The sequence below is a fragment of the Myiozetetes cayanensis genome, unplaced genomic scaffold, assembly GCF_022539395.1.
Source record: "Myiozetetes cayanensis isolate MyiCay16 unplaced genomic scaffold, myiCay2020 scf1, whole genome shotgun sequence".
NCBI classification, from domain to species: domain Eukaryota; kingdom Metazoa; phylum Chordata; class Aves; order Passeriformes; family Tyrannidae; genus Myiozetetes; species Myiozetetes cayanensis.
The window spans coordinates 145234326-145260527 of NW_026086604.1; the positions used below are offsets into that span (position 1 = coordinate 145234326).

The 26202-nt window shown below is 41.7% G+C and overlaps 2 protein-coding genes across 2 annotated transcripts; both read right to left on the reverse strand.

The window, feature by feature from the left end:
* Window positions 1-622: 622 nt before the first annotated feature.
* NUB1 (negative regulator of ubiquitin like proteins 1) lies at window positions 623-14358 on the reverse strand. The gene is made up of 15 exons (XM_050311582.1): window positions 14231-14358; window positions 12090-12208; window positions 11835-11996; window positions 10371-10429; window positions 9712-9782; window positions 9075-9257; window positions 7431-7519; window positions 5920-6026; window positions 4834-5020; window positions 4358-4465; window positions 4042-4194; window positions 3035-3181; window positions 2654-2746; window positions 1719-1911; window positions 623-1307 (listed from the first exon to the last, which is right to left on the reverse strand). The coding sequence occupies exons 2-15, from the start codon at window positions 12204-12206 to the stop codon at window positions 1144-1146; spliced, it is 1833 nt and encodes a 610-aa protein (XP_050167539.1). The 5' UTR covers window positions 12207-12208; window positions 14231-14358; the 3' UTR covers window positions 623-1143.
* A 3624-nt stretch (window positions 14359-17982) lies between these two features.
* Window positions 17983-23443, reverse strand: LOC126650784 (uncharacterized). Its single transcript, XM_050336020.1, is given in 3 exon segments — window positions 17983-18081; window positions 18083-18591; window positions 23215-23443. Coding segments are annotated over 3 exon segments (837 nt in total).
* Between the last annotated feature and the right edge of the window lie 2759 nt (window positions 23444-26202).

The window sequence follows — 26202 nt, forward strand, 5'->3', positions numbered from 1 at the left end:
TCAGAAAATAAAACAATCCACTACTGCAGCCTGCCGGTCCCTCCGCTGGCACTGAGCGGTCATTCCGCAGGCCAAAGCTCTGCTCCCTCCAAGCATCCCAACAGTTCAAGCCCCCGTTTCCCCACGGATAAGGGCGCGGGTAGAGGATACACTGTCACCAGACGGAAGCTTCACCACGGCCGGTTCCTCGTTCCCACCGGCTCCAGGCGGGCCCTGGGCTCCCTCTACCGAGAGCGTGGAGTCATGGAAAACAAATAAACCACGTCCAAGAAAAGCTGCCAGGCAGGGGAACTCCTGTTCCCGGCACAGAGGAGCGGCTCAGCAGGGCAGAAAACGGGACGTGATAAAACCACGGAAACCCCGAACACTTCTTCAGAATCCTGAAGCTGGAGGCAACTCCTGAGACAGCACCTGGACCACGTTCTGTTCTGCAGTTGATTACAGAAAGTCTTGTAATCCTCAGGAAACCCAACAGCCACACACCTGAAGAGGTTAAGAGGAGCTGCTGGGGGACAGTGGTTATCCAGTTATAAAAAGGAAATACCAGTACATCACTACACCAGGACAGGGCCCTGCTGTTTTAACACTGGTTTTAACAAAGCAGAGAGGTCTCTCACCGAAAGCAGAAGCAGCACTGAGTTACCTTTATTGCCTGTGTAACACCTGCAGGGAGGGACAAGAGGAACACGGTAAAAAACCCATGCACAACAGATACATAAATGTCTCTTAGAAATCTTTCAGAAGAAAAGGAGAGCAGTTGGAAAGCTGATACCTCTACAGCCTCATAAACTAAGGTTTCTGATTTATAAAGTCACGTTTTTTCTTTTAAAGCTGGTATTTTAAAATGGTATAGAAATGCTTCTTTGCTAAGTGAATTAACTTATTTCACGATAAAAATATAGTTTAGTTCTATTAAATTTCCTTCTGAAAATAAATGTTTCTATTTTTCTGCTATGACAACAAATTACAATGTATCACAAATGTAGGCTTTAAGCAGAGTTACAAATAAGCAGGAATTAAGTATTCCACTTATAGTTTAGCTGAATTCAAGGCCCTTAATAAGAGATAAGCTGAAGGTGCATTTATAATCCAAACTCAATTTGACAAGGTAAATACACATAACTGAAGTAGATTTAATGGGATTTAGTGCTGTGGTACTTGTATATAGGATAAGTATTCATGAATGATCTGTTCTTCTTCCTCCAGTGTTAAATCCAGATAATCCTCTTCATGTTCAGGGATATCCTCTAGGATTTCATTGACTGCATCAGTCTCCATGTCTTCATCTGTTGGTGAACTAGAAGAACCTTCCAATAAAAAGCAGCAGCAGTGAATTCACCTCTGAAGGAAGTTGGTACTTCCCCTCTTTCACAAGTATGGCTGCTCTGCCAGTCTGCTCCTGCACAAGTACCTCTCACAATTACTCTGCAAAGGAGAGGGCAGGATGGCCAGTTTTTCCTACTATTTCCTATTATTTAAAGGTGTAGGAAAGCCTTTAGTTATACAACAGGGATCACTACAGCTGTGACAAATAATTCGAGGAAAAAAACATACCTGCAAGGATCGATTATCAAAGGCTGCCTTGTCTCTAACAGTGTTTCCAAGAAAAGCAGCCTGGGCATTACTCGAGCCCCTCTATCACTATTTAAGCAGAAATCACTTAATTATTCCACACAAAAGCCTTCCCCTTCCCCACCTATTGCATGCAACATTCTTACCTGCAGACTCTGTAAGCAAGTCCCTTGATGAAGCCGATTCCTCGGATGGGCTGGACCCTTCTGAGGACAGCAGCAGGGAAGCAGGAAGAACTCCCCCATAATGAGCAAGGGTTTGGGAAGCCACGTGGATGTTGCCTTTAAAGACCTTTAAAGCTTGTTCTGCTGACTCACGGCTGAAACCCATGTACATCAGCTGCAGGAGGGGGGGAAAAACCAAAAATAATGAAAATCTGGAGAAATCCAAGCTCATCCGGCACCAGGGTCTGACAGGAATATCCCTCTGCATCCCACAGTCATTCCTTTCACACACACAGGAAAGCGCTGCATGCCAGGAATTCCAGGACACTGACTCTGGCTTAGTGAACAGTTAACAACAGGGCAGTGACCTATTAAAGGCACGGGGATGTTGGGCAGGATCAAAAGCCTCTTGTTTAGTATCAAACCCTTTTTTTTTTCTGTTTTCAAAAGGAAACTTCAAAGCACTCCAGCGTGTCAGGAGGGTGCACGTGCTGTTTACTTTCTCTAGGCAATACAGTTTTCTTGCCTATCTGACACTAATTACTCAGCCACACTAACTACTGAGGAGCCTGTCATGAGACAGACACACTCCAGCTCTTTCCCTTGAGCACTGCAGACTCGAATAAATTTCTCATTTGCTGTCTTTTTTGGGATAGAGCACTGTGGTGCACATACCTCCCCTCTGCACCTGTGCATGGCAGGTTGGTGCAACAGGAGGAAGTACAGACAAATTACATTTTAGCTTGAGTATGATTTCACTGTGAGGAGTGAGACAGAGAGTGGAATGGTGACAGCTTGAGTGACATGGGTCAAGGAATATTTGTACAGCTTCGCTTAAGGAAGATCTGCCTTATGTTTGGAGGCATAATTCAGAAACAAGACAACCAACTCCCAAGAAAGCAAGTGGTCTAACTTACTTGCTCAATACTTTCTGGGGAAACCTGGAACTGGTCCGTGGCCGCAGAATCATCGTCATCATCAATCCATAACTCTGGATTGTCAAGAATAAACTACAATAAAACAGAGAGGACCAGAATAGAGCAGCAGAGATGTAACAGTCCTTGACATGGATGTGTACGTAGCCCCAGAGTTGACAGAAGCAAAACTGAGCCAACTCAAGTGATATCTGATTCATGGGTCAGGCAGTGCAAGTCATTACAATCTGATACCCAGAAAAGGTAGCTATGAACTAACAAATATTGTCTACAGAAAATAAGAATCTGCTAAACAGTAAACCCCCTCCACAAAAACAAACAAGTTTTTTTGTACAACACTATTCCTCCTGAAAAATCACTTACCTTAAAGGCTTGGTCCAGGTTTCCCTGTGTATTTCGAAGAGCTATTTGAGCAGCTCTCTCTGAATAGCCCATACTTTTCAGGGTATTTATGTCTTCCAGTCGCTGCCGCCTTTTAGCTCTTTCCTCCCTCCTTATCTGTGCCTTTTCCTGCAAGAACAGATATTGCAAAGCTCACTGCACATGGGAAAGCTTTAGCACATTGCCTGTGCACGTAGGGTTTCTCAGATTTTTACTTAAAATTTGAATCTCTTGAGGAAAAGGCTTTTTTTTTTTTTTTTTTGTAAATACAGACTGTGCTGCCAGACACTCGTTACTAAATAAAGCTGCATTTCCATGAGGTAGCACGGTCTCCAAACTTCCGCTCCGCAGTTCGGATCTGGTGCCATCACAGCTATTCTGGGCCCTGTGTGGTAAGTGACAAACCCGTTTGGCAGATGGGCCCACAGACAAGACTTGCCAAGGACATACAGTCAGAACTGGGCAGGGAGCCAAGGAGTTCTGTTCAGCCTTCCCTTTGGCTTTTCTGTCCATGTTTCACTGTCTGAAGTCTAGAAGAACTACCTCAGCTTACCAAGCATCACTTCAGATCTGGACAGCACTGCCTTCACTTTAGCACAAAAAAATCCTTCTCCCCTCCTGTATCTTCCAAGTGCAAAGCCACAGTATGGGGTAGCCAAGTCCGGGAGTGACAGCTTGATCCTGGTTTTATTCCCATACAGAGCACTGATGAGCAGCAAATGCTGGTGCAAAGTCTTTGCAAGCGCCTCTGTGGTACAACCACAGGTCTTTGGCGCTCTCATCCCATCTGTTTTGGGACAGAGCTTCCCTTGTTAACGCATTAAATTTTGGTTTCAAACTTGTGGCAACACGTCAAACTATCAGTTACACCAACAGTGCCAAAGCAGGATAATCCAAGTCCTTAATTTAGCACCACTCTGCACCAGTCACACACCCTCACGGACAGCCCAACCAAGGCGATCTGTGATTTAATACTTCTCTGCCCACACCTCTCTCCTGTTGGTGATCAGATTGGCAGCGTGCTCCACATTCCCGTGGCATGCTCGCAGGGCAAGGCGAGCTTCCTGCTCAGAGAACCCCAGGAGGGACAGGCGATCGACTTTATCCGGATCTATGGACAGCTCTTCGTATAAAGACGATGCCTGGATAGGGGAAGGACAAAATGACACTGCTTACGCCGTTGCTGAGCTACAAACAACAAAAGCCTCCCCATTTCTCTGAGGAAGCAAAGAACAGGTGCAAGACAGAGCCCAGTCACAGGGGCTGGAGTGAATGACCCCAAAGTTTTCCCTACTGGTGTCTTACCTTCTGGATGTACTCTGCAGCCTCCTTCTCCCTGCCACTGTGATAGTGCCCGATCCCTTGAAGGAGGTAAAGCCGTAGAAATAAAACCTTCTCGCGACCATAGCTTCCCTAAGGGATTGTTTGAAGAAGGAAGGGGGAGCACATGGGTAGAAGCATGTGGTAAGAACAAGAGTTCTTTATCAATAGAACACTTTACACACTTAAAAGAAGACACAGTCAGTGCTATGAGACACTTGGTGTGCAGATAAAGTACCACACCTAAAACCTTGATGATGTCTGGGTCTACAAATAGATTTGCCATGACTTTTTTTGTCAGGTCCAATGTTTTCCCTGTGCTGACAATCACACAACTAGACGACAGGCTAATGACACACAAGAAAACTTTAAACTTCTAAACTCAGCCTTGTAATACTTGAACAGTAACTGAACACACGTAGGAAAAAAAAGCCACCACAATTAAATCAAACCCAGCATACTTTGATGTCAATAAGCCTTTCGTGGTTCTCCCCATAGCACCTCTGGAAGCATCTGTGTGCTGTGGACAGCTTTTTCTCTGCATCATCCAGGCAGTCCAGCTGCTCCAGGCGGAAGTAGCACCACACTATATCCAGCTGCAGCACTGCGTAATTATCAACAGTGTTCAGCAGTTCTGTGCTGCACTCACTGGAAAATAAAACAATTACTCTGTTTTTTTTCTTTTTTTCTGAGAGGAAGTTGTTGGGTTTTTTTCCCCCACACACTTTTTAACATCCATGAAACAATGTGCTACAAGTGTGCACACTCTCAAGTATGAAGAGTGTGCTTTCTCAAACATGTGAGTTATATTTTGAGTTATGACATCGTAACTGATGTCAGGGGAACTTGAATAAGCACTGATCTCCCATCCCATTCACTGACATGCAGGACACTAATGCTAACACTACATCTCAAAGCACTAGAGTAACAAAATGAGCTGTGACTACTATTTAAGATAACATCTCTAAAAGCAGAATGGAATTAAACCCTGTGCATTCTTTGGGAGGACAGAAAAACTGTCTGAGTGCACACACAAACATGCCGAGTTCTGTGCCAGCCTCCTTGCACACACACACAGCTGAGAAACAGACAGGGAGAGTATTACTTTTGGGACCTCAAAAGAGCAATATAGGGCTCTGACTGCTGACAGGAAACTAATTTACTTGCTGAAACCCTGGTATGGTTACTGACCTCAGCTATCTGCTTCACCTTTTACAAGAAATTATTACTTCACAGGAGCAATTGCAAATGAGTATCCTGTCTCTCAAGCTAATGCAATTTATAACCTGGTACATGAATATTGACAGTTTCTGTTTATGCTGTTATGAAAGATTAACTTGCCCAGTGGCAGTATCTGTTTCAGCTGTTCTACATGAAGCCACCTGTCACTGCAAGTCAGAGCCTTTATCTGCTGTCTCCCATCTGCAGAGGGGGTGTGAAGCAACCCCAGAGAAAATTGGCCCTGATTTATATGCCCAGGTAGAGCTACTGCTGTTCCTGTATTTGGCTGACAGTAAAGAGAGACACAAGGACCCAAATGTTCTTACCAGAAGTGTTTATCAGCATCCAACAAATACGGCAGTGCTATTTCATATTCCTTCTTCTTCATTAATGCTCTGCCCTTCTCATGATAACCCATTGCCAGCACAAGTGCCTAGAAAAAAAAAAAAACATTGAGGCTTTTTGTGGCAGCTCCCCAGCTCCAAGAACTAAAAGGAAATATCCAGGTAATCCATCAGAGAGCCTTTGTTCTTCCTAGAAAAATACCAGGTGTATCAGTTCTGTAAGACCAGTACTACATCACACTGCTTCATACTTTTCTTCCATCTGTTAATGCCAGACATTGTCTAATTAAAAGCAGTGAATGTTACGGACACATGAAATGCTGCATCAAGCTGATTTTAAGAATGCAGCCCTAGAGAGATTTTCAATGGTGAGTGATACAAAGCTCAGCATTTTTCTGGGAGCTACACTTTTTAACAACACCAAATCTGCTGCACTTTGCTACGACAGCTATCTCTGGAAAACCTAAAAAAATTCACCTCCTGAGAAACCTCAGAACCGAAAATTAAATTTTGAATGTGTCAGGAAAACACTCCCCTTCCTGAGGTTTGACAAATGGAAATGTAAATAATAATTCTGGATAGGAACAACCTGCAATACTTCCTCTCGTCCTTGATCAACACTGATGGAGTCTCATGCACTTGAACACTTGATGCTTTAACTCCTGAGGTGAATTACTACTTTCAGCACTTCATCAGAACAGCACTGTGAGATTGGACAGTCAGAATTCCGATCATCCAGAAACTCCAGGTGCTGCAGAAAACAGCCTCAGAAAAGGCTAAAGCAGCAGTTGGAACATATTCGGCCTGCTCATTTCTGCACATTTTTATTACTGGGTGTAATTCCAAGTATTTGGAGAGATTTTATTTATCTTCAGAAAATCCAGTAACCTTGAAAGGCAGCACCTATCACTGTACTCCTGCTTCAGCAGCCAACATCAGGTATGTCAGTCCTTCTGTAACTCAATGCATGCACCCAACCAAAGATATTTTCACTTGAGAATGGGGAACATTCTTGAATGGTGAACAAATTTAAGTTTGAAAGGGAACACGGTGCAAAAGATCTCAAAACTATTTTAAAATAGCCCACTTTAGAGAGACTCATCAATTTTCCAACTGGAACTAAGGCCTAACAAACAAGTTATTTTCCTGCCATTCTAGGGCACCCCAAAATTAAAGTAGGTGCTAAGATATAACAAAATTAAAGCCCATCTTAAACCACAAAAGTAAGATATGGACCACATGGGGGTCAGTGCAAGACTAGACCTGCAATGAGATCAGAAATCAGAGGTTGTCTCCAGATGACTGAAGAATTACCAGTTACAGAGTTCTACTTGAATTTTATTCCAAAATTATTCATATTAAGCAAACATCTAGTGGGCACAGGGTTACATCCCCAAAAAGTCTGACTGTATTCTATTCCCATATTTTAAATGCTTCACAAATTAAGCATTAAAGAGCCATCTTAGTGACTTCAGAAGATACTTTTAACCTACTTTTTTAGCTTGAGGAGGAATCTTGATTGACCTTCCAGTTTGATTAGCTATATCTAGATATGGAGCAGAGTCTGGATCCAAGTACTCCTCTGAAAGAAACAAAAAACCAGTTTATATTTTTAAAGTACCACCTTCAACACAGCAACTCTGCTGCCATAATATTATGCTAGTACATACATAATTGAACAGAACAGCAAACAAAGCCAAAAATATCAGAACTACACATAAAAGCTGCATGTGTGTTTTTCTGGACATACCAACAGTGACCCTGATCAGGTAAACATGAAGAACTTCTAGGAAGGTCACTAAGGAAAAGGCCTTGTGCATCCAGAAATTTAGACACAACATTAAAAGTTACATGAATCGTGAAGGATTTTTTCGAGAAAGACAAAACACCTACACTTTACACAACATAGCATTTGAAATGATTTATCAGCTAAAGCACTGAATATTTAAAAAAAAATACAGCTGAGTACAGTTGATAGAGCTGAGAAAAAATATAGCTCAGTATTTTCCTTCCCCACATCCTTTTAGTGCTTATAATGAAATTATCAGTCTTGTTTTCACTTCCATCCGATTTACAATGAAAAGATAACTGTCTCTGGTTTACAAGAAGGGTAAGGATGAGTTTGTTCAGATTAAAAGCTTCTGCCCTGGAATTTTTCTCAGGTGAAACAAAAGGGTTGTTTAACTCCTTCCTACACTTCACACAGAACCTTCAGCCTGTGAGCCTGTTACGGACCCTGCTCTGTACTCTGGTATTGGCTGTACATGACAATTATTGGTAAAGAGCTGAAAGAGGCCCTATAAAATATTCAAAGTTTGGGGTCTAAATCACCACTCAAGTCCAGAAAAGTATCACTTCTTTCATTTGTTTAAAATCTGGTATTACAGTAAAAAACTGTCTGTTTTAACTGACTGTTAAAAGCAGCTCTGTTCAGGTATTTCTGCATTTGGCAGGAATCCATTGCTTGCTCAGCGCCACAGTTCCTTGTTTGTGGATTTTTGAAACAATATAAAAGAGAGAAGTGATTTAAACTCGCCGTGTAGCCATGCAACTCACAAACACAACCTCGTTTTGAAAAACTACTGCTGTTAAATTAACTATATCCTTTTAACTGAGCCCACAGTTGCCAGCAATCAACCTCCAGGGCAATGAGAACACAACAGCCACGCTGCAGGTGACAGTGACAAAGGAGCTGCTCTGCACAATGAAACCATGGCTACACACAGCCACAGCTGAGGTAAACCACCAAAAAAATAAAAGTTTTTGATGACTTCTAATACATTATCACACTGTGCTTATGTCTACAATAAATTTAAAGCCTATTCTCACGAGTCACCAGTCCCTTAACTGTCAACTGCCAGTTAAATAACTGACTCATGCTATATCCATCCCAAAGTGACAAAAGTTTTGTAGCATTTTAGTTGTGCAAGAAGGATTAGCCTAGAAAAGGAAGCTTTAGTCAACTTAAAATCCAGTTTTCAAGTGGGCAGAAACCTAGAAAACTACAGACTGAACACCAGACATGGTACAGGCGCTCTCCCATGTTGAAAGGCCACTGAGAAGGTGATTTTTGATGCACAAGAATTAATAAACACCCATCTCCCCCAGACCCCACAAACCCCAACAAGCACCCTTACCCCTCTGTGCTAGGATTTCCAAACCCTTCTTAGTTCTTTGCATCTTGTCATTTATTTCTTTTTCTTTCTTGCACTGAAGTTCTTCCTCCTGAACTTTTCTTTTGGTTTCCTCGTCGCTCTGCTCCAGCTGAAGCACCATCACTTTTGCATTGTGTGTTACACCCTGGTCTTCAAGGGTTTTGCCTGCAAAATAGAGTACGATCTTCTAAGGGAAATAAATTTTTCAGATGCTTGGGCCATCAGTGAAAAGAAAGCTGTTGTCATCACTTCTCACAACACATCTGACAGGCTGAACGTGTGCAATGCACAAACCAAAAAGGTTTTTGAGATTGCTGTTATACAAGATGCTTTTTAAAAAAAAAAAAATTAGGATTTATCTCAAGTGTGCATTTTCAGTATTTCAATACTTAAAAAGTGGATTTTCAACATCTATTACAGGATTCCTATAATTGATCCAATTCTATCTAAGAATTTTGATCATTACAATTAATTATGTTTCCTGTAGAGCAGAGCCTGACAAATTTAACTGCTGTCCCTTGGGAATTTCTGGAATTAACAGAGTTGCAAGAAATTTTTCTCCTGAGAATCAGTAAACTAGAAAATTATCAGCTAGAAAATCTCAGCTAGAGATACATACCCAGGTCAAGCTGCTTCTTATTTATGATTATTTTGACAGCATTTTCTTGTAATGCATATTCCTGTGCTATCCTGTGAAATAAATAATTTCATCCATAAATCCATCCACATAAATTTATAAGGCTACACAATATTACTGTTACAATAGCAATAAAACTTAAAAACTAGTATGTTCATAAGTTGCTTAAAACTTCTGCTACAAAAGGCAGCTGCTAGAAGTAGAATAACAACATCAAAAAGCTTTGTCTACAACACAGGGAAAATCTGAGATAAAGAGAGGGGGGAAAAAGCAAAGTAGTCAGAAAAGAATCTGATTCTTTTTTTTTTGGCTTAAAAACACAGCAGAAAGAGAACTAATGTTCACTGTTCAGAAGACCTGCAGATGTGGAACAGTGATCAGTGGAGCTTTCTCAGGTACTTGCTGCGGATTTACACAGAACCATCTTTTTCCACAGCTGCAACTTTCCCATTTTCCATCTGTTAAACCACAGCTGCTTACAGGAAGAACTGCCTTACAGGGATACTGGACATCCTGTTCATACATACATGCTAAGAAAAAGCCTAAATTAAACAAAAAGTCCTTTGTTTGTATTTTTTTCTTCAGTATTGTATGACAGGGCACTACCCCATTAGACAAGAGCCAAGGGGGATTACACTTACTGTGATCTGAGCTCCTTGCCTGTGATGAACAGGCTGGTTTCCAGTGGGATTTTTCTGCTCTGTAGTAATTAAATTGGGTGGGGGAAAAAGAGGGAAGGAAAAAAAGCATGGTTATCAAGATACTTTGGACATTTTCTTAATTAATTGTTTTACAACTAAAATATCTTTTTCACATAATAACCATGTTAAGAGGGTTATGGCTGGATATACACATTTCTACTTTCCAGGCACAGTCCTATACTTGCTATATTGTGCTAAAAATAAGCATTATAAAAGGAAAATATTTTAAATTAGATAAATCTAAATTCAGAACTAAACAATTTTAACTAATTTAATTATGCACTTCCAATCTTAACTCTGCTTTTAATTATACCACTCACTTGCGATCGGCTAAGTTATGATTAATTCCTACTAGGGTCTCTGGTCCCAGATTAGATAAACTGGAATTTAAAATTAATTAATTCCCCTATATGCCCAGCAGCATGATAAAGTAAAATTATGAAACTATTTGGTTGTTTTAACTGCATGGCAATCATTTAAAACCCTCTACCCTTTAAGTCCAGGTAATTAATTTTCACTACAGGAGTATTTTACGTGTGAAACTAGAGGTTGAAGCCTGACTTTAAAAGAGCAAAACTCAATTGAGTTCTGTCTTAGTGAAGCTTTTAGGAGCCTGCCCTGGAAGGCTGAGCATTGGAAGGGGCTGCCCAGGGAGATGGTGGAGTCACCATCCCTGGAAGTGTTTAAGGAATGACTGGATGTGGCACTGAGTGCCGTGGTCTGGTTGACACGGTGGTGACCAAAGGTTGGACTCAATCTTGGAGGTCTTTTTCAACCTAACTGATTCTGTGATTCTATAATTGCATGATCCTATGAAGGGAACAGATGGGTGAGAACACAACAGAAAATGCTGCTTCTCATTTCCAAGTTCAAACACCGGACATGCCCACTTTAAAGCATGGCCTAAGCTGACACCAAGTTCAAGTTGCTTATTGCATTTAAAGGGATTGATTTTTTATTAAAGCTGCCATTTAAACAAAAGCTGTGGTAATACAGGGATATTAATATGCTGATTCAACTTTAGGTATTCTACAGTTGAAAAAATACATCTGTTCCTTGCTGCTAATATGAAGAGCTATGTCAGAAGGAATCAAACTGAAACAGACACTTAAATCTAATATATTTTTCTTAATTGAAAGACAATTTGTCATTAAATCCTAAAGGGAAGGCAATTACTGATCTCCCAATATTATATTCCCTTGCCATGATATTCCTACATACCCAGGAAACTAAAATATATCTATATAATTCCCCCTCTCCCTGTTTTTTATACCTAACACAGATCTCTCACACCAAACACCTGAAAAAGCCAAAGAAGTGAAAACATCTGCATCAGACACATACCTAGAACTCAAAAGGACAAAGCAAAGCTACTTATCCTGACTTTTCTGCAGTGTTACTTACTTTCCTACGAGGCAGATAGATATCAAGCCTCGCAATCCCAGTCACTTTAAAATTCTCATTTCCTGTTCCACGCTCAATTGCTTTACACCGTATTTCTTCAAGCATATTCTCTGTGTCGTTCTCGTTGATATTCAGCCTGGCTGAATATTTTTGTACAAGCTCCTAAGAAAACAGCAACGAAAAAAAAAAAAAGCTGAGAAAATGCAGTAACACTATGACATAGAAGATGTATGACAACAACCCAAGAATATTTACCTTCATCTCTTTACCAGCTTCTTTTTTGTCATTTGTATATGGTGGCTTCCATAGCTGAATTTTGTCCTCTCTCAGGCAGCTTGTCAGTTTTGCTATCAAATATTTCTTTTGTGCCATCCCTTTAAAATGAAAACACAATTGGAAGGGAAAAGAAAGAAATATAAACAATCCTGTAACACATAGTTTTATTGTAGCAAGCAGATACTTTTCATGAAGTCTAAGTGACGTTTTGGAATTCTGCAATAGAAGATGAGCACTAAAGGCATTTCATGCATTTTGGTGGGGAGGGGAACCTGAGGGGCACAAGCAACAAAGGGCAGAGGCTGAGATGAGAGATGAAGTGTCCTGTAAACCTGCACCAGGCACTAAAGCACTCATCAGTGGGGAGAAGACGATGGTGAGCTGAACAGAGCAGCTCCCTGGCTCACAGGTAAGAAGAGTTCAGCCTGAATTCATCACTACAGGTTGTTGTCATTCAGCTCAGGCAAAGCAGTAACCTCTGGGTTAATCAGCATGTCCCTGGAGGGAAAAAAAAACACCCCAAGAAACAGGGAAGGCACACAGAGGGCAAGGGGAGGTGGGTGCAGTGACCTCAACACAAGGAAAAAAAAAATCTAGGTGCACGTTAAAGCAGGGGAGATTTCTGCCTCTTGGACACTGGGAGTCATATGGAAAATTCCCTTTAATTTATACAGAAAAGCATTTAAAATGTGCATATATGCACTAAGGTTGGCGTGAAATTTGATTCCTCAGTTTCACTTTTCTTTCAGAGGGGTTTCCATCTTTCTCTCTCTTGTTTACCAGCACACAGCTCTCAGGAGAAAAGGGGGCAGAAAAGCAGAATCAAACACTTCTACCAGTTTCTCCACTTTTAAAGACTGCTCCAGGTTCAGGAAAACACTGTCTGAGGGGAAAAAAAAACAGGCAAACATCCAATATGTGGTCAGGCTTTAACTCGACCCCAGGTTTAGTGAGCTACAAAGAACCCTGGAAGCTGCAGTGACAACAGTCCCCTCTGAAGAAGAGTCAGACGGATGAACTGGGCAAGTGGAGGGTTTAACAATCCTTCCTGTTGGATTGCTGTAATTTGCAGAGTGTCTGTCCAAACCATACACTCTTTGTCCTGCTGGGATGCTGCTGCTGTTATTATTATTTTAGGGCCAAGGCAAAACATGGCCATTACAAAGCTGGAAGGGACAAACACACTCAGTTTTCAAAAGACTGCACTGTAGTTACAAATGCAGCTTTCCTCCTTTCCCAAAACATTCCAGGGAATTCTCACGAACAGCATGTAACCATAATTTTCCCACTTTTAGCTTATGCTGAAGAACCATTTTGTAGCTATAATTGTACTTGGCATTAACATAAAAGTTAAACTTATTCCTGCAAAACCTCTGTTACAAAAATTAAAATTCTGCTTCCACAAAACACAAACCCTATCATTTTATACGTAACGTTTCTAACATTTATCATCAATTCCTATGACATCATCACTAAATTGCACAAGAACCCTAAGCAAAAACTCTGGTGAGTCACTTTTCCATCAGTCAACAAACACCACGAGTGCTCCTGACACCGTTTCACTTTCAGTATGAGTTTAAAAAGGGACTTTCTCAAAACTAGTTCGGGCAAGCAATCAGGGGAATTTCCCAGAGACACTCTGAACGCCAGACCGAGCTTCTGAAAGTAAAAACATCACCCTCTAAAGCCAGTTTGCCTTATATGTGACACGAAACAGGCACAGAAAATACGACGGGTGACATGAGACGCAGAAATAAGGCTCGAGAGCCGAACTGCTGACGGAAGGAACAGGAGGCTGTCAGAACAGCTGACTAATAAGGCAGAACGCGTTAATTTTCGTGAAGAACAGGAGGAGAGCCGCCCGGCTCAGCTCTGACACATTTATCCGCGGCTAAAGCGGCGGGGTGGGGGGCAGAAGCATCGAAGCAACGAAAGGAGCAAACCCGCCAGGACGGATCCCCCCACAACCCCGCCGGCCCGGGGTGCTGGAGCATCCTCATCCCCGCCCAGCAGCACATCCCAATCCTGCCCTCCCTGCCAGGGCAGCGCCGCCGCCGCCACAAGTCACCGCTGTCGCCGCGGCAGCTCCAGCCCCGCCGCCCCGTCCCCCGGGCCCCCACCTGCCGCCGTCGGTGTGGGGAGATTCGGGCGCTCCCGCAGCTGCTGGCGGGGCTCCTTCCCGGGAGGACGGCGGGGCCGCCGTCCCTGAGGGAAAGCACCGGGAGCGGTTCCTACGGCGGCCCGGAAGGCCCGGGCAAAACGGGCACCATCACGTGGGTGAAGCCGCGCCCCGCCCGCCATGCCGTGCCCTGCCCTCACCGCGGGCTGGCCCGGGGCGCCGTGTGAGGAGTGCTGGGGGACGCCAGAATTTTTGCGCTCGTTTGGGGATGTTGTTTGGTGTTCGGCGCTTGTGCGCTCTCGAGCCTAAGTAAAAAGAAAGCAATCACAGAATCACCGAATCAGTTGGCCCGGAAAAGAGCTCTGGGGTCAGCGAGTCCGACCGCTGACCGAACACCACCGTGTCAACCGGAGCACGGCACTCGGTGCCACCTCCAGTCTTTCCTGAAACACCCCCAGGGATGGTGACTCCACCACCTCCACGGGCAGGATGGTGACTCCACTTCCCTGGGCAGCCTGTTTCAATGTCTAATCACCCTTTCTGTGAAGAAATTCTTCCTGATGTCCAGCCTAAGCCCTCCCCGGCGCGACTGAAGGCCGTGTCCTCTCGTCCTGTTGCTGAGGGGACTTACTCAACCAATTATATAAGTACACAAAGGGGAGTGCCAAGACAATGGAGCCAACCTCTTCTTGGTGGTGCCAAGCAAGAGGGAAAGAGGCAATGGGCAGAAAGTGAGAAGGAAATCCCTCCTAAACATTGGGAAGAACTTCTTTACTGTGTTAGTGGTTGCACGCTGAAACAGAGAGGATGTGGAGTCTCCCTCACTGGAGATATTCCAGAGCTGCCTGCATGCCATCCTGTGCCATCTGCTCTGGGACGACCCTGCTTGAGCAGGGGGGTTGGACCAGATGACCTACCCTTCCTACCTGACCCATTCTGTGGTTTTTGTGCTTCTGTGAGACTTAATCTGTGAAACAGGTAGCAGTTTACAAGCTCTAAGTGATGTCCCGTTGTTAGAAAGATAAATTAATTGAAAGTAGAATCACCTTGTTAAGGTTTAGGTCTCGACATGTTTCAGTGATCTCAGACCTAGAGGGATGGTGGACCTGGGGGAGGTTAACAAAGCTTGGGAAGAAGGATGTACTAATAGTGGGCACAAAGAATGTCAAATTTACGAGCCACAAGGACATTTGGCAGAATTCCCAAGCTAAGGAGGAAACTGATAAAGCCACCTTGGCGACTGTGCTGAATCAGATCCAACTGGGTTAAAAGGTAATTCTGGCAGGGGCACATCACAACCACCAACTCAAGAAACCCACCAAGTCAAAAGAAGAGAAAGACTAAGCATTTGGACTAATTACCATAAAAAGCAAGAGAGTCATTAAACAATAGAAGATAGAATGCTAATTAATAAGCGAACCATCTAACTTGTAGCCAATAAACATTAATGCCTTTGTTCACTAAAGCATATAAATGGTAAAAAGTTTTGATACTTGGTGTGCTTGATTTGTGCAATACCACTGAGCACCCAGGCTTGCACAAGCTGAAATAAATAATGAATGTCTCTCTTGGATGTGTAGTTATTGGCTTGTTGCACACCAGATAACGAACCCGATTTTGTGGACAGCAGTGGGAGCTGCTGGCCCTGGGGTGTCTGATGTCTGATGATTCCTTCCAGGGGAGTTGGAGTTGGGCAGGTGCTGAGTGCTCTGCAGCCACCCCTCAGCTGCCACCTCTCTGTGTGAGGGGCAGAGGGGGCTGAAATTCCCATCAGAGCTGACAAGAAGCACTTCCCCAATAGGCTGAGGTTCTGCAAAGTGTGCCAGGAAGGATCAATGTGGGGGTTTTGTTTGTTTGTTTTTGGGTTGGAATTTTTTGTTGTTTGTTTGTTACTTGTTTTTATTTGTTTGTTTTCTGTATCCTTTGAAATCAGCAGTGTTGAAGGTGAGATTTAGTGTGGGAGCTTCTATTTCCCCTTCGGTGGGGATCAGCAGGGTTTTTCCTGGTTATGAAGCTGTCAAAAGTCAACCTGGCTTCAGAGATAGGGCTGGAAGAATTCATGGTGTGTGTGGAAAACCTGGTTTTAAACACCACCTCCTGCTGAGGCCGTGCTCTGGTGTCACTTCTAGTCCCCATAATGTCCTGGAGTGGGAGCAGGGTATGGCTGCAGGCATTTTGCTGCACAGTGTGGGCTGCTCAATGTTGTGTTTGCATTTGAGGCCCTCAAAGGCCTGGGGCTTTTTCCTGGAATGTTTTTGGTGCCTGTTATAATTAACTCATGCAGGCTGATTCTTTCATGTGACCAGCTGTCCCAGCAGCAAAGGGATTTTATTCTAACTGCCCCAATGTGTGACTGAAGTCATTGCACAGCAGTGTTATTTGTTCTAGAATGGATGGACCTGCAGGACTGTCCTATCATTTTCCTTGGGAAGTCATACAGACTATGTGAGGGTCCCATTTCCAGCTTTGGGGATTATAAACTGGTGAACAAGACACTGAACTAGAACTTCAGGATTCCAGGCTACCCCATGTGCATAAATCAGTCATTTTTGCCTACTCATAAACTTGAGGTAAACTTGCTTTTATGGCAGCCTTGAGTTCAGTGCTTGAAACTCAGCTAAAGCTATGGTAATAGTGATGGAAGTTCCTGTCCCATTTCATTTTCACCACAGCTGCTTTAGGAAAAAGCCCATAATTTTCTCATTAGACAGTTCTGCGTGTGTAATATTCCAGTCTCTTGAAATGTGAGTATAGCAACTTTTCTCATAACTAAAACTACTCCATGTATAAATGAAGATTTACTGAAATTGCTCTCCCATAATGTCCTTGGAAATTAAATTGAAAGGCTTATCCCAAGGCAAAATGCCTTTTCTAAATAAGTTCCAGTCAGTACAAAGCACAGTCGTATAGTAGAGAAGTCTGAAGAAAGGACAAAGGGAAGGGTTTACAAAGGAGTTAGTTACTTAGTCCATGCATAAAACTGCATGGAGTTTAAAACCAAGGTTTTCAAGGTCTATGTTTAATTAAGATAACTAATTCAATCAAAGGACAATGAAGTTTTTGAAGTATTTCCTTCCAGGCAATTTCTTGTTTCATGTGGACTAATTGTTATCTAGTATTTTTTCCCTGTTATACCTATTATTCATATCTGTGTTTTATCTCTTTTTTTTGTTGTTGTTGTTTCTAATCAGTCTTTAAATACTGAACTACTGTGAAGGGGAAAAAAAGTACCTATGATGTCTCATGCCTGCCCATTATGACATGGGGAGACATTTCACTTATCCAATTTCTCTGAAGCCTATGTTTGAGAAAGAGACTTGCCTGAACAGTTGCTGCCAGAAGTGGGTGGTGTGTATCTCCTGTTTTTGTCATTGAAAAGCACCTGTAATAGAATATCTTCTTCCTCTAAAGGTCTTGCAGGAGGGGAGACCTCATTATTTTCCTAGTGAAATACTGGGTATAGATGGGAACCAACAATATGTTATTATAAAATTTATATGTAAGAAAAAAATGTGCTATTTACTAAGTCCCATTACAACAGTAGAAGTGAGCAGAGGTTTTATTAACTAATTTTAAAAATACATCAGAGAGCATCTTGAATGTCTTGAAAGAGAATGATGAAATCCTATGTTAAAAATTATAAAGATACTAAAGATTATATAGTAAGGATCTTCCTTGGCTAATAAAAGTAGTAGACCTGCAGCAGGTTGATCTATGTAGCTAGAAAGACTACTTTGCTATTTTAAGTTTTAGTCAAGTTTTTGACTGTTTTAGGTATGACTGAGTATCTTCATGGTGAGACATATAATCCAAGCTTCCTTGCTGCTTCAGAAATTCTGGGCCCTTTCTTATTAGGGAAAGGGTAAAAGTTCAGTTTGTTGGAGGCTGGCATGCATTTTGTAGAAGAAATATGCTGATGAGTCCAGACTGCTGAAGTGGCTGATTTCAGAGGAGGCTTTTGGCAGGAGCTGGCAATGTTGCAGCCGTTCTCCTCACTGAAACTGCTCAACATGCTCGAACTTCCCAGGTGACCGAGCACAGGTAATTCACTTTCTCCTCCTAATTCCTTGGATTGGGGTGTATTGCTTCCCTTTGGAATCAGTCTCTGGTTGTCAAAACTCCACGGCCTGTTCTTGCGGTGGGAAGGGTCCCAGGAGACTCCTCGTCCCGGGGCTTGCCCCAGGCGGTGAGTTCCCAGGTGGATGCGCCATAGCAAGTCGTCTTCTAAGTTGCCACCGTTGGTTGTCTCCATGGTGACCTTTCTGACAGGAACATCTCCTGTATATGACTTTGATCTTCTAACTTTTTTGTTAATTAGGACGGCATTCACCATTGATTCTGGGAGAACAGATTCCTGTTTACCTACAAGAGAAATGCATTTGTGCAAGTTACCATGGTGGAAAAAAACCCTCAAGGGTATGATTTCTGTGGCAGAAACTCATCTGAACAGTTTTAACACATGAGTTTGTCTGTGCTCTTTCTGTCTGTGGCTGAGACTAATGCAAGTTCTTTTGAGGACAGGTTAAAGAGTTCAACTATTTCGTGCTTGGTTTCGCAGTCCTGAGGACACGAAAGGTATCCTAGCTTTAGTCAAATGAAAATGGAAATTTATCAAGTCAATATTGATCTAACTGGTACTCTAAGACTCATTAACAGCACAGATTGAGAATTGACTTTCAGTAATTAATTGCTTGCAAGCAAAACTTCTTGAAGGTGAGTTAGGGACTTGCTCAGTGTGTTGGTAGGTGTTGTAATTTTAGAGGCAAAAAGTTTGTTTGATACTGTTTCAAGTTTGCATTCACAAGTTAATAATATTGTGTCCACTTCTAGATGAAGTTGTGAATGTCTTCTTTTTCATAATGAGGAATCATTACATATAGGCTTGTAGTTTCTTATTTTACTGCAATTTTATTATTACAATCAATATAATTGGTGAGAATAGCTTATCACACTAGTGTTGTCAGAATGATTGCTTAGAGAAATCTGCTTACTCCATGAATGGTAGAGAGTTGCTGTAACAGTGGGAGAGAATTCTGGTCTCTTTTTTATTCTCCTATGCCTGTAGCTTAATTTCTAAAGTGGTATGAAAGTTACTTTTAGGAATGTATAAGATATTGGGGATAGAATTGCTAATGCTACTTTAATTACATGCAACAGTCATCAAATTACTGGACAGGACTGTTTTTTTGTGTCTTGAAAATGAATAGAAGCTGAACCATTACACTGATGATAATCAGTTGATGCTGCAACTACTAATGAAATATACCTCAGCTGGGACAAATATAGTTTAAAGTAGGAGCTGTGCAGAATGCTGGCCTTATTTAAAGGGCTGAGTTATAGGTACTGTGGTACAGTATCAGTTATGAAGCATAGTAAAGAGAAAAAAAGTAGACATAGAAGAGTGCTGATTGTATTCTGAAAGCGTCTCTGAACAGCTGTTTTAAAAGGATTGTAACCCTGAATTTGAAATGAAGCAAGTTTGAATAGGACGCTTCCTTTACAAAAACCCAACAGCACAACCTCTCCTTTACAGCTGCCTTTCGTGCCATCTTTACAAAGAGGTATTTGAAGATGTCAGACCCAGCTGATTTACTGGCAGTAAATGAACCTGTACAGCAGTGCTTTGGCTAAGGAGGGGCTTTCACTGCTGCCTCTGGTTGTTGCTGAAGCAACAACCCCAGCATAATATCACAGAACTTTTTCTGCTCCGTGGGTTGGCCGTGTAGGATTGATCTGATAAGAGCTGCTTTGCAGCATGGCTGGGAGGGAGAACTGTGTGAGCCCACAGCTGCTCTCCTGCTGTGTTAGAGGGAGAAAGGAGACTAAAGCACGTGCAGAGCTCTGAGATGCAGGTATGTTTGTGCATCTGGCTGTACAGTGAAGTGTGCTAACAGACTTTTTTAGGGTAACACCACTTGGAGAGATAAGAACACACAGTTCTGCATCATGAAACAGTGAGAATCAAAGTTATGACTGGACTTTATCCAAGAAATAATGCTGACCTTGGGTGGCTACACAAAGGTCCACTTGCAAAACAGAGCCCTGTGTGTTCTGCCGAACAGCACAGTAGAGCACCAAGCTATGAAAATCAGGGATTGTTCTCCATGTGGGAGAGAAAAAGCAAGAGAGAAGGGAACTGAGAGACTGAGGTGAAGCAGCTTTGCACGTTCTTGTGGATGTTAACTGTGCTCTTGGCTGAACTGGCATTGATAGGCAATGTCAGTTTTTACCTAGAACGTTATGAACTGGTCATCAGAAGAATTATGATCTGGCTTCAGCTGATCAAAGAGTTCAAAGTAATGATTCTAGTCAAATTTTAATAGTCTGCACTGGGTTTGAGTTCCAGTTTGATTTGATTCCTTGCTTGGCTACAGGTGCAGCACACAAAATTGAGCACTGACCTTGGATAGAAATGGAAGAGTCCTGAACCACTGAGTGTTGAATCAACACACATTCAGCACTCTCCAAACTTCTTAAAAAGCTGCATCAGACAGACCTTTCTGTCTTTCCCCCCTCCCCGCCCGTAAATTGTGTATTATAGCCTTGTTGCAGAGTTGTTTACCCTCTGGACTTTTTCATATGCTGCCATCATCAACAGATACTTTTAAGGTTCCGGAGTGGCAAAAGTTAATCTTATTACAAGTTAGCTTGGGAAATACTTGGAAGATATTTCTGCACTCAGTGCCCCAGTGTTTATTCTGTTGTGACTGCATGTGCTGAATGCTCCCATTTAATTCCTAAAGTAAATACTGTTTTTCAGCTTCTTAGCCAATAAATAATGAATACACTGCTGTATTATCTCTTAGCTGGTGACTTTCAAATCTTATCGTGCTCTTTGTTCTCAAATAATCAGGAATGGGCAGAAACATGAATGTGGCTGTGTGTACTGGAGACGAAACTGAACAAAGTCATTTTCACTTGACCTCTTGGTTACTAACACATCCATCAAAAACCTGGGAAAGTTAAGGGTCTTAAGTTCTGTTTAAAAGTCCATGATTTATGGCACAGAGATAGTGACATACAGGGATAAAAGTCCTGAAGAAAACTTGGAATTATCATTCCAACTGTCATGCAATAAACCTGCAGTGCTCAAAATCCCTGTGGTATCATAAAAATAAAGCTGGCCTGTGAGGAAGGAACGATGCAGGGTTTTATTAGAACAAAGACCTTTGGCATGGATTTTTAAGACCATGAGTGACTGAAGGTGCTCTCCTTCCATGAGGTTTTTTGTGTCAGGCCTTTGAGGTTTGTGTGTATGTGTGGGGTTGTGGTGGTGCTGTTGTGGTGCCTTTCCCAGCCTAGCCATAATGTTACCCTCTAGGTGGGAAACAATTTGTTGTCAGTACAAAACACTGATACACACATGGACTGCCTTCTGGTACTAGCTGGGATTTTAGCATAGTGTAGGGCATTAGACTCTCCTGACATGGCAGTGTTCATCTCTGCTTGGCATATTCTTGAAAACCCATGCCTATAAGAGGTTCCAAGTGCTTCTAAACTATAGGAACTCAGCATAACATCCCCCCACCCCCAACCTTCATCTGTTTCTAACAGTGACATGAATTCTTTCCACACAGCTTGTTTACAGATAGAAGTTCAGTGCAGTAGGTTATGTGGTTTTGTGAACGTTTTGGGCTATGTGCATAAAACTATTTGTATGTGGATTTTCAGCACTAATAAATTTCAAACTTCCCAGAAACTGTGCAGTCCTACTTTTTCACATCTTTATCTTCAAATGGCCGTGCAAAAAATCTGCTCTGAATACATTCATTATATCTGAAGCTTCATTTGAATTAATCTGAATAAACCTTCTGCTTCTTTTTTAACTAACTTATATTTTTTGCTACACCTGATTAGGTGGGCTGTTTTGTCTTCAAGTTAACTGCCTTTTCATACCTGATAAAATAAGCTTGTATGTATTTTTTTCTTCCTCCAAGAGATTTTAATTCTTTTAACGTGAGAATTGCAAAACATATGGATGAAAGAATATTTAAAAAGTGAATTTGTTGTATAGTTCATAATTAGGTGTTTTTTCAATTGTTTTGATCACAAAGTCTGACACAGCCAAATTCTAGAACTGCTGAAAAATGTAGAGGAAAATATAAAGAATGAAATAACCTAAGTTTTGTGCTTGTTAAGATTGTGAGAGGTGAATGAAGCATGTTTTTCATATTGCAATTAAATTCAGAACATAACTTCATTAATTGGCTTAGTATTCTCAATATCAATTTAACTTGGAAAGCTGATGAAAATATATAAATGTAGTATTTTAAGCACTAGTTTAACTGAATGTTAAAACATTTGAAAGTTTCTTACATAAAATCTGTCTGACATGGCAGTGATACATACATGTTGTTACTTGTTTTTCTATTTATGCACTTTCCAAGCAATATGCACTGAAAATACTTTCAAAACAGGACCTTTGGTTCAAAGCTTGTATTTTAGTTACCCACTATAACCTTTAATATAACTTTTTTTTAACAAAGACCCAACTTGTGCTTGTTACTTGCTATTTGCTGTTGCTTCCCGTAGTGTTTCTTTACAGAGGTACAGAAGGGAAAAAGAGACAGATGACCCAGAATTGCAGGTTCTGATGAAAACATTCAAGAGAGCAGAAATGTTACAGAATACATTGCACAAATAACACTGAGCACAGACGTGAAGTATGTGGATTCCGTAAGAGCTACCATCTATGTTTAGAATTTTACTTTACTGACATAAAACCTGTAAAACCTTACCTCAAATACATTCATCTGTTTCAAATACAAGTTGGTGTTTCACTGACACAGAGGTAATAGATGTAGATTGACATATACATAAAACCACCTTGAGCGAAATGAGTAAAACCCCAAAATGACAGAAAAAGAATCCACTTTTACCTCTCTGGAAGATGAACATCAAAAGAACAAAGCCAGGAGTTACTAAAGCTTTAAAGAAATAGTCTTTACATTACACATGCACTTTTTCCTATCAGTTTAAGCATACCTGTTTTATACACAATAATGTCTGGCTGCAGTTTTTGCTTCTGCTTTATATGGTCATACTGCTCCTCAAGTCTGCCTACATCCATCTCGGCGAGCTGCTTGCCACGGTCTGAAACCTGTGGCTCTGAGGTGTGAGTCACTGAAAAAATACCAGTCATGTATTTGTAAACCTTCACCATCTGTTCCAACAAGGAAGAAAAAGTCGTGCAGAAGCAGGACACTTCCTTCATTGTGTTGGCAAGAAAGCAAAATCAAGTATGAAGCATCTGAAATCTTCCTAAGTGAACAAGCAACTTTCTTCCAAGCACGGCGACTTGTGTCAGAAGTTGCCTGGTCTGTGGGTGTCAGTCAGCTTTGTTTTCATGCAGTGTGTCTGGAGCTCCTGCATGCAGCGTTCATGATCAGGACTGGATAGATGGATTTAATGTTTACCTAAGGTTGTAAGCACGTGAACCTTTGCCAAGGAAAACAGTGAAATACAAAACCTCCTTGAACACAGTCAAGTGCAGAAAGGGGTGGGTAATACTGGTTTATGTAGCAATGTTAATTCTTAAAGGGATGCTGTCGAGGAGGCATCCCCAGGATAGTAATTCCACCTGGGAAATATTTTTCCATGTTTATTTCCAGGTGTTTTGTGTCTTTTCCCGTCCCCTGTCCCCTCCTTAACTTTCACCCAGTTTCACTCTAGCTGATACTTCTTGGGGCAATGAGGTGGGAGGAGATTATTTGCTGTATGTTAATACTTTTGTGCTTATTGCTCCCATTTAAAGAATATGCAAAAGTATTCAGGCCTCGATGCAGAGTCAGAAGAGTATGTGCCAATGACACTTGGAATTGGGAGGCTGGAGACAGGAACACCTTACTCTGACTCATTTAGGATTTCTGCTGTTCTATAAAATGAAATAAATTACAGAAACACTAATTTTGTTACTGAGAGCTGAGCATACCATTCAAATACATGGTAAGCCACATTTTAAAACTTATTGTACATGTAACAGTATTATATAAAAATGAGGTAAAAATTTAAAAAAATACATGGCTTTTGATTATATCAGATAAAGTATGAAACTATGCCTGGACTTTGTACTGCAAGTTTTCGTCCCTGAAATAGGTTTATCAAGGGCCTATGTGAAAAAAATAATGCAGTTAAACTGTAGTTTTAACACAATTGTCATCTGCTCAGTTTCATGCACTGACACACTTTTGGTCAGAGTTTAAAGGGACTTTCTCAAAACTAGTTTGAGTAAACTAGTTAGGGATATGTCCCACGAGCCACTTTGAATGCAAAACTGAGCTTTTGTAACTAAAATATCATACTCTAAAGCCCGTTTGCCTTATATGTGACATAAACCAAGCAGAGAAATAAGGCTCAAAAGCCAAGTGTTGATGGAAGTAAAGGCATTGTCAGAAGGGTCGGCTAATAAAGCACAGCACGTTAATTTTTCCTAAAGAAAAGTAGGAATGCCACCTGGCACGGCTCTGACACACCAGGGACTGCAGCCTCGAGGGGAACCTTGGGCACTCTCGCAGCTTATCCCTGAGTTCTTTCCCGGGAGGAAGGCGAGGTCCGCTGTCCCCGAGGGAAGGATCCGGGAACAGCCGGGCGTGGGCTGTGGCATCACAGCAGCGGCGGGTTCCGATGGAATGCGGCGGGCGGGGAGGAACACGGGAGCCAGGCGAGGCTCATCACGATAGACAATGTGATGTATGCTCGGAGGAAGCGAAATAACATTGTATTCCATGGGGGTTTTTTTGTTTGTTTGTTTATGTTTTTTGTGTGTGTTTTTTGTTTGTTTTGGTTTGGTTTTTTTGTGGGTGGCTCTATGCAAGCATCTCTGGACATAGTATCCTCCATCATGCACAACAAAATTCAGTGGAATTATAAGAAAGATTAATGGTTTAAAGTTGCTTTGGGTGCAAAGAAAATGGTAGTTTCTCTTAGAAATGGGTAACACTCCTTTCACTTTGATAGTAGGCTTTTATTTATCTGTTGGTTATTTATTTATATTTATTTATATTTATTTATACATTGGTCTGTTTCCAAGATATCTTGTGAGGGGATGGTTTATCTTTCCAGCTGAGAAGGGTTTTTGTCTAGAAGAACATAAACCACGGGTGTGAGACTGGCAATAATCACTGACCTATGAGAACATGCACAGGTTCGTGGTGCAGTTGTGGCACAAGAGAAGATCATAGAATCATAGAATGTTAAGGGTTTGGAAGGATCATCTCGTGCCAACCTCTCCTGCCATGGGCAGGGACACTTCCCACTAGACCAGGTTGCTCAAGGCCTTACCCAACCTGGCCTTGAACACTGCCAGGGTTGGGGCATCCACAGCCTCCCTGGGCAACCTGTTCCAGTGTTTAACCACCATTACAGTAAAGAATTTCTTCCTAATATCCAGCCTAGACTTCCCCTCTTTCAATTTGTACCCATTACTCTTTGTCCTGTCACTACAGGTCCTGGCAAAGAGTCCCTCTACAGCTTCCCTGTAGGCCCCCTTCAGAGACTGGAAGGTTGCTATGAGGTCTCCATGCAGTGTTCTCTTCTCTGAGAAAGATGTTAAACCTTCTATGAAAAAACAGTTGTACTATTACAGTTATATCTGTGTAGTTGAAATGGTTATGTCCCCTTTGTGCACACACTGTTGTAACAGCAGAAAGATGTGCTACACTGCTGGTAAGGATGGTGTGTTGTTAGATGGCATCAGGGAGATGAGTAATTAATTCAGACTTTTGTTTTTAAATGAAACACTAAGGATAGATAGGAAGCAACAATATGTTATTATAAAATTTATATATAAGAAAAAGTTGGTATGCACTAAGACCCATTACAATAACAGAAATGAGCAGAGGTTTTATTAATTGATTTAAAAAATTATAAAGATACTAAAGATTACATAATAAGGATATTCCTTGGCTAATAAGAGTAGTAGACCCACAGCAGGTTGATCTGTGTAACTAGAAAGACTACTTTGCTATTTTAAGT

What these genes read in the sequence shown, in the direction of transcription:
- NUB1 (XM_050311582.1), bottom strand. Translation starts at nt 12,206, where the DNA reads ATGGCACAAAAGAAATATTTGATAGCAAAACTGACAAGCTGCCTGAGA. An exon ending in AAGCTGGTAAAGAGATGAAG is followed by an intron (nt 11,997 to 12,089) that starts GTAAATATTCTT and finishes CTGTTTTCTTAG; the next exon opens with GAGCTTGTACAAAAATATTC. An exon ending in CTGCAGAGTACATCCAGAAG is followed by an intron (nt 4,195 to 4,357) that starts GTAAGACACCAG and finishes TCCCCTATCCAG; the next exon opens with GCATCGTCTTTATACGAAGA.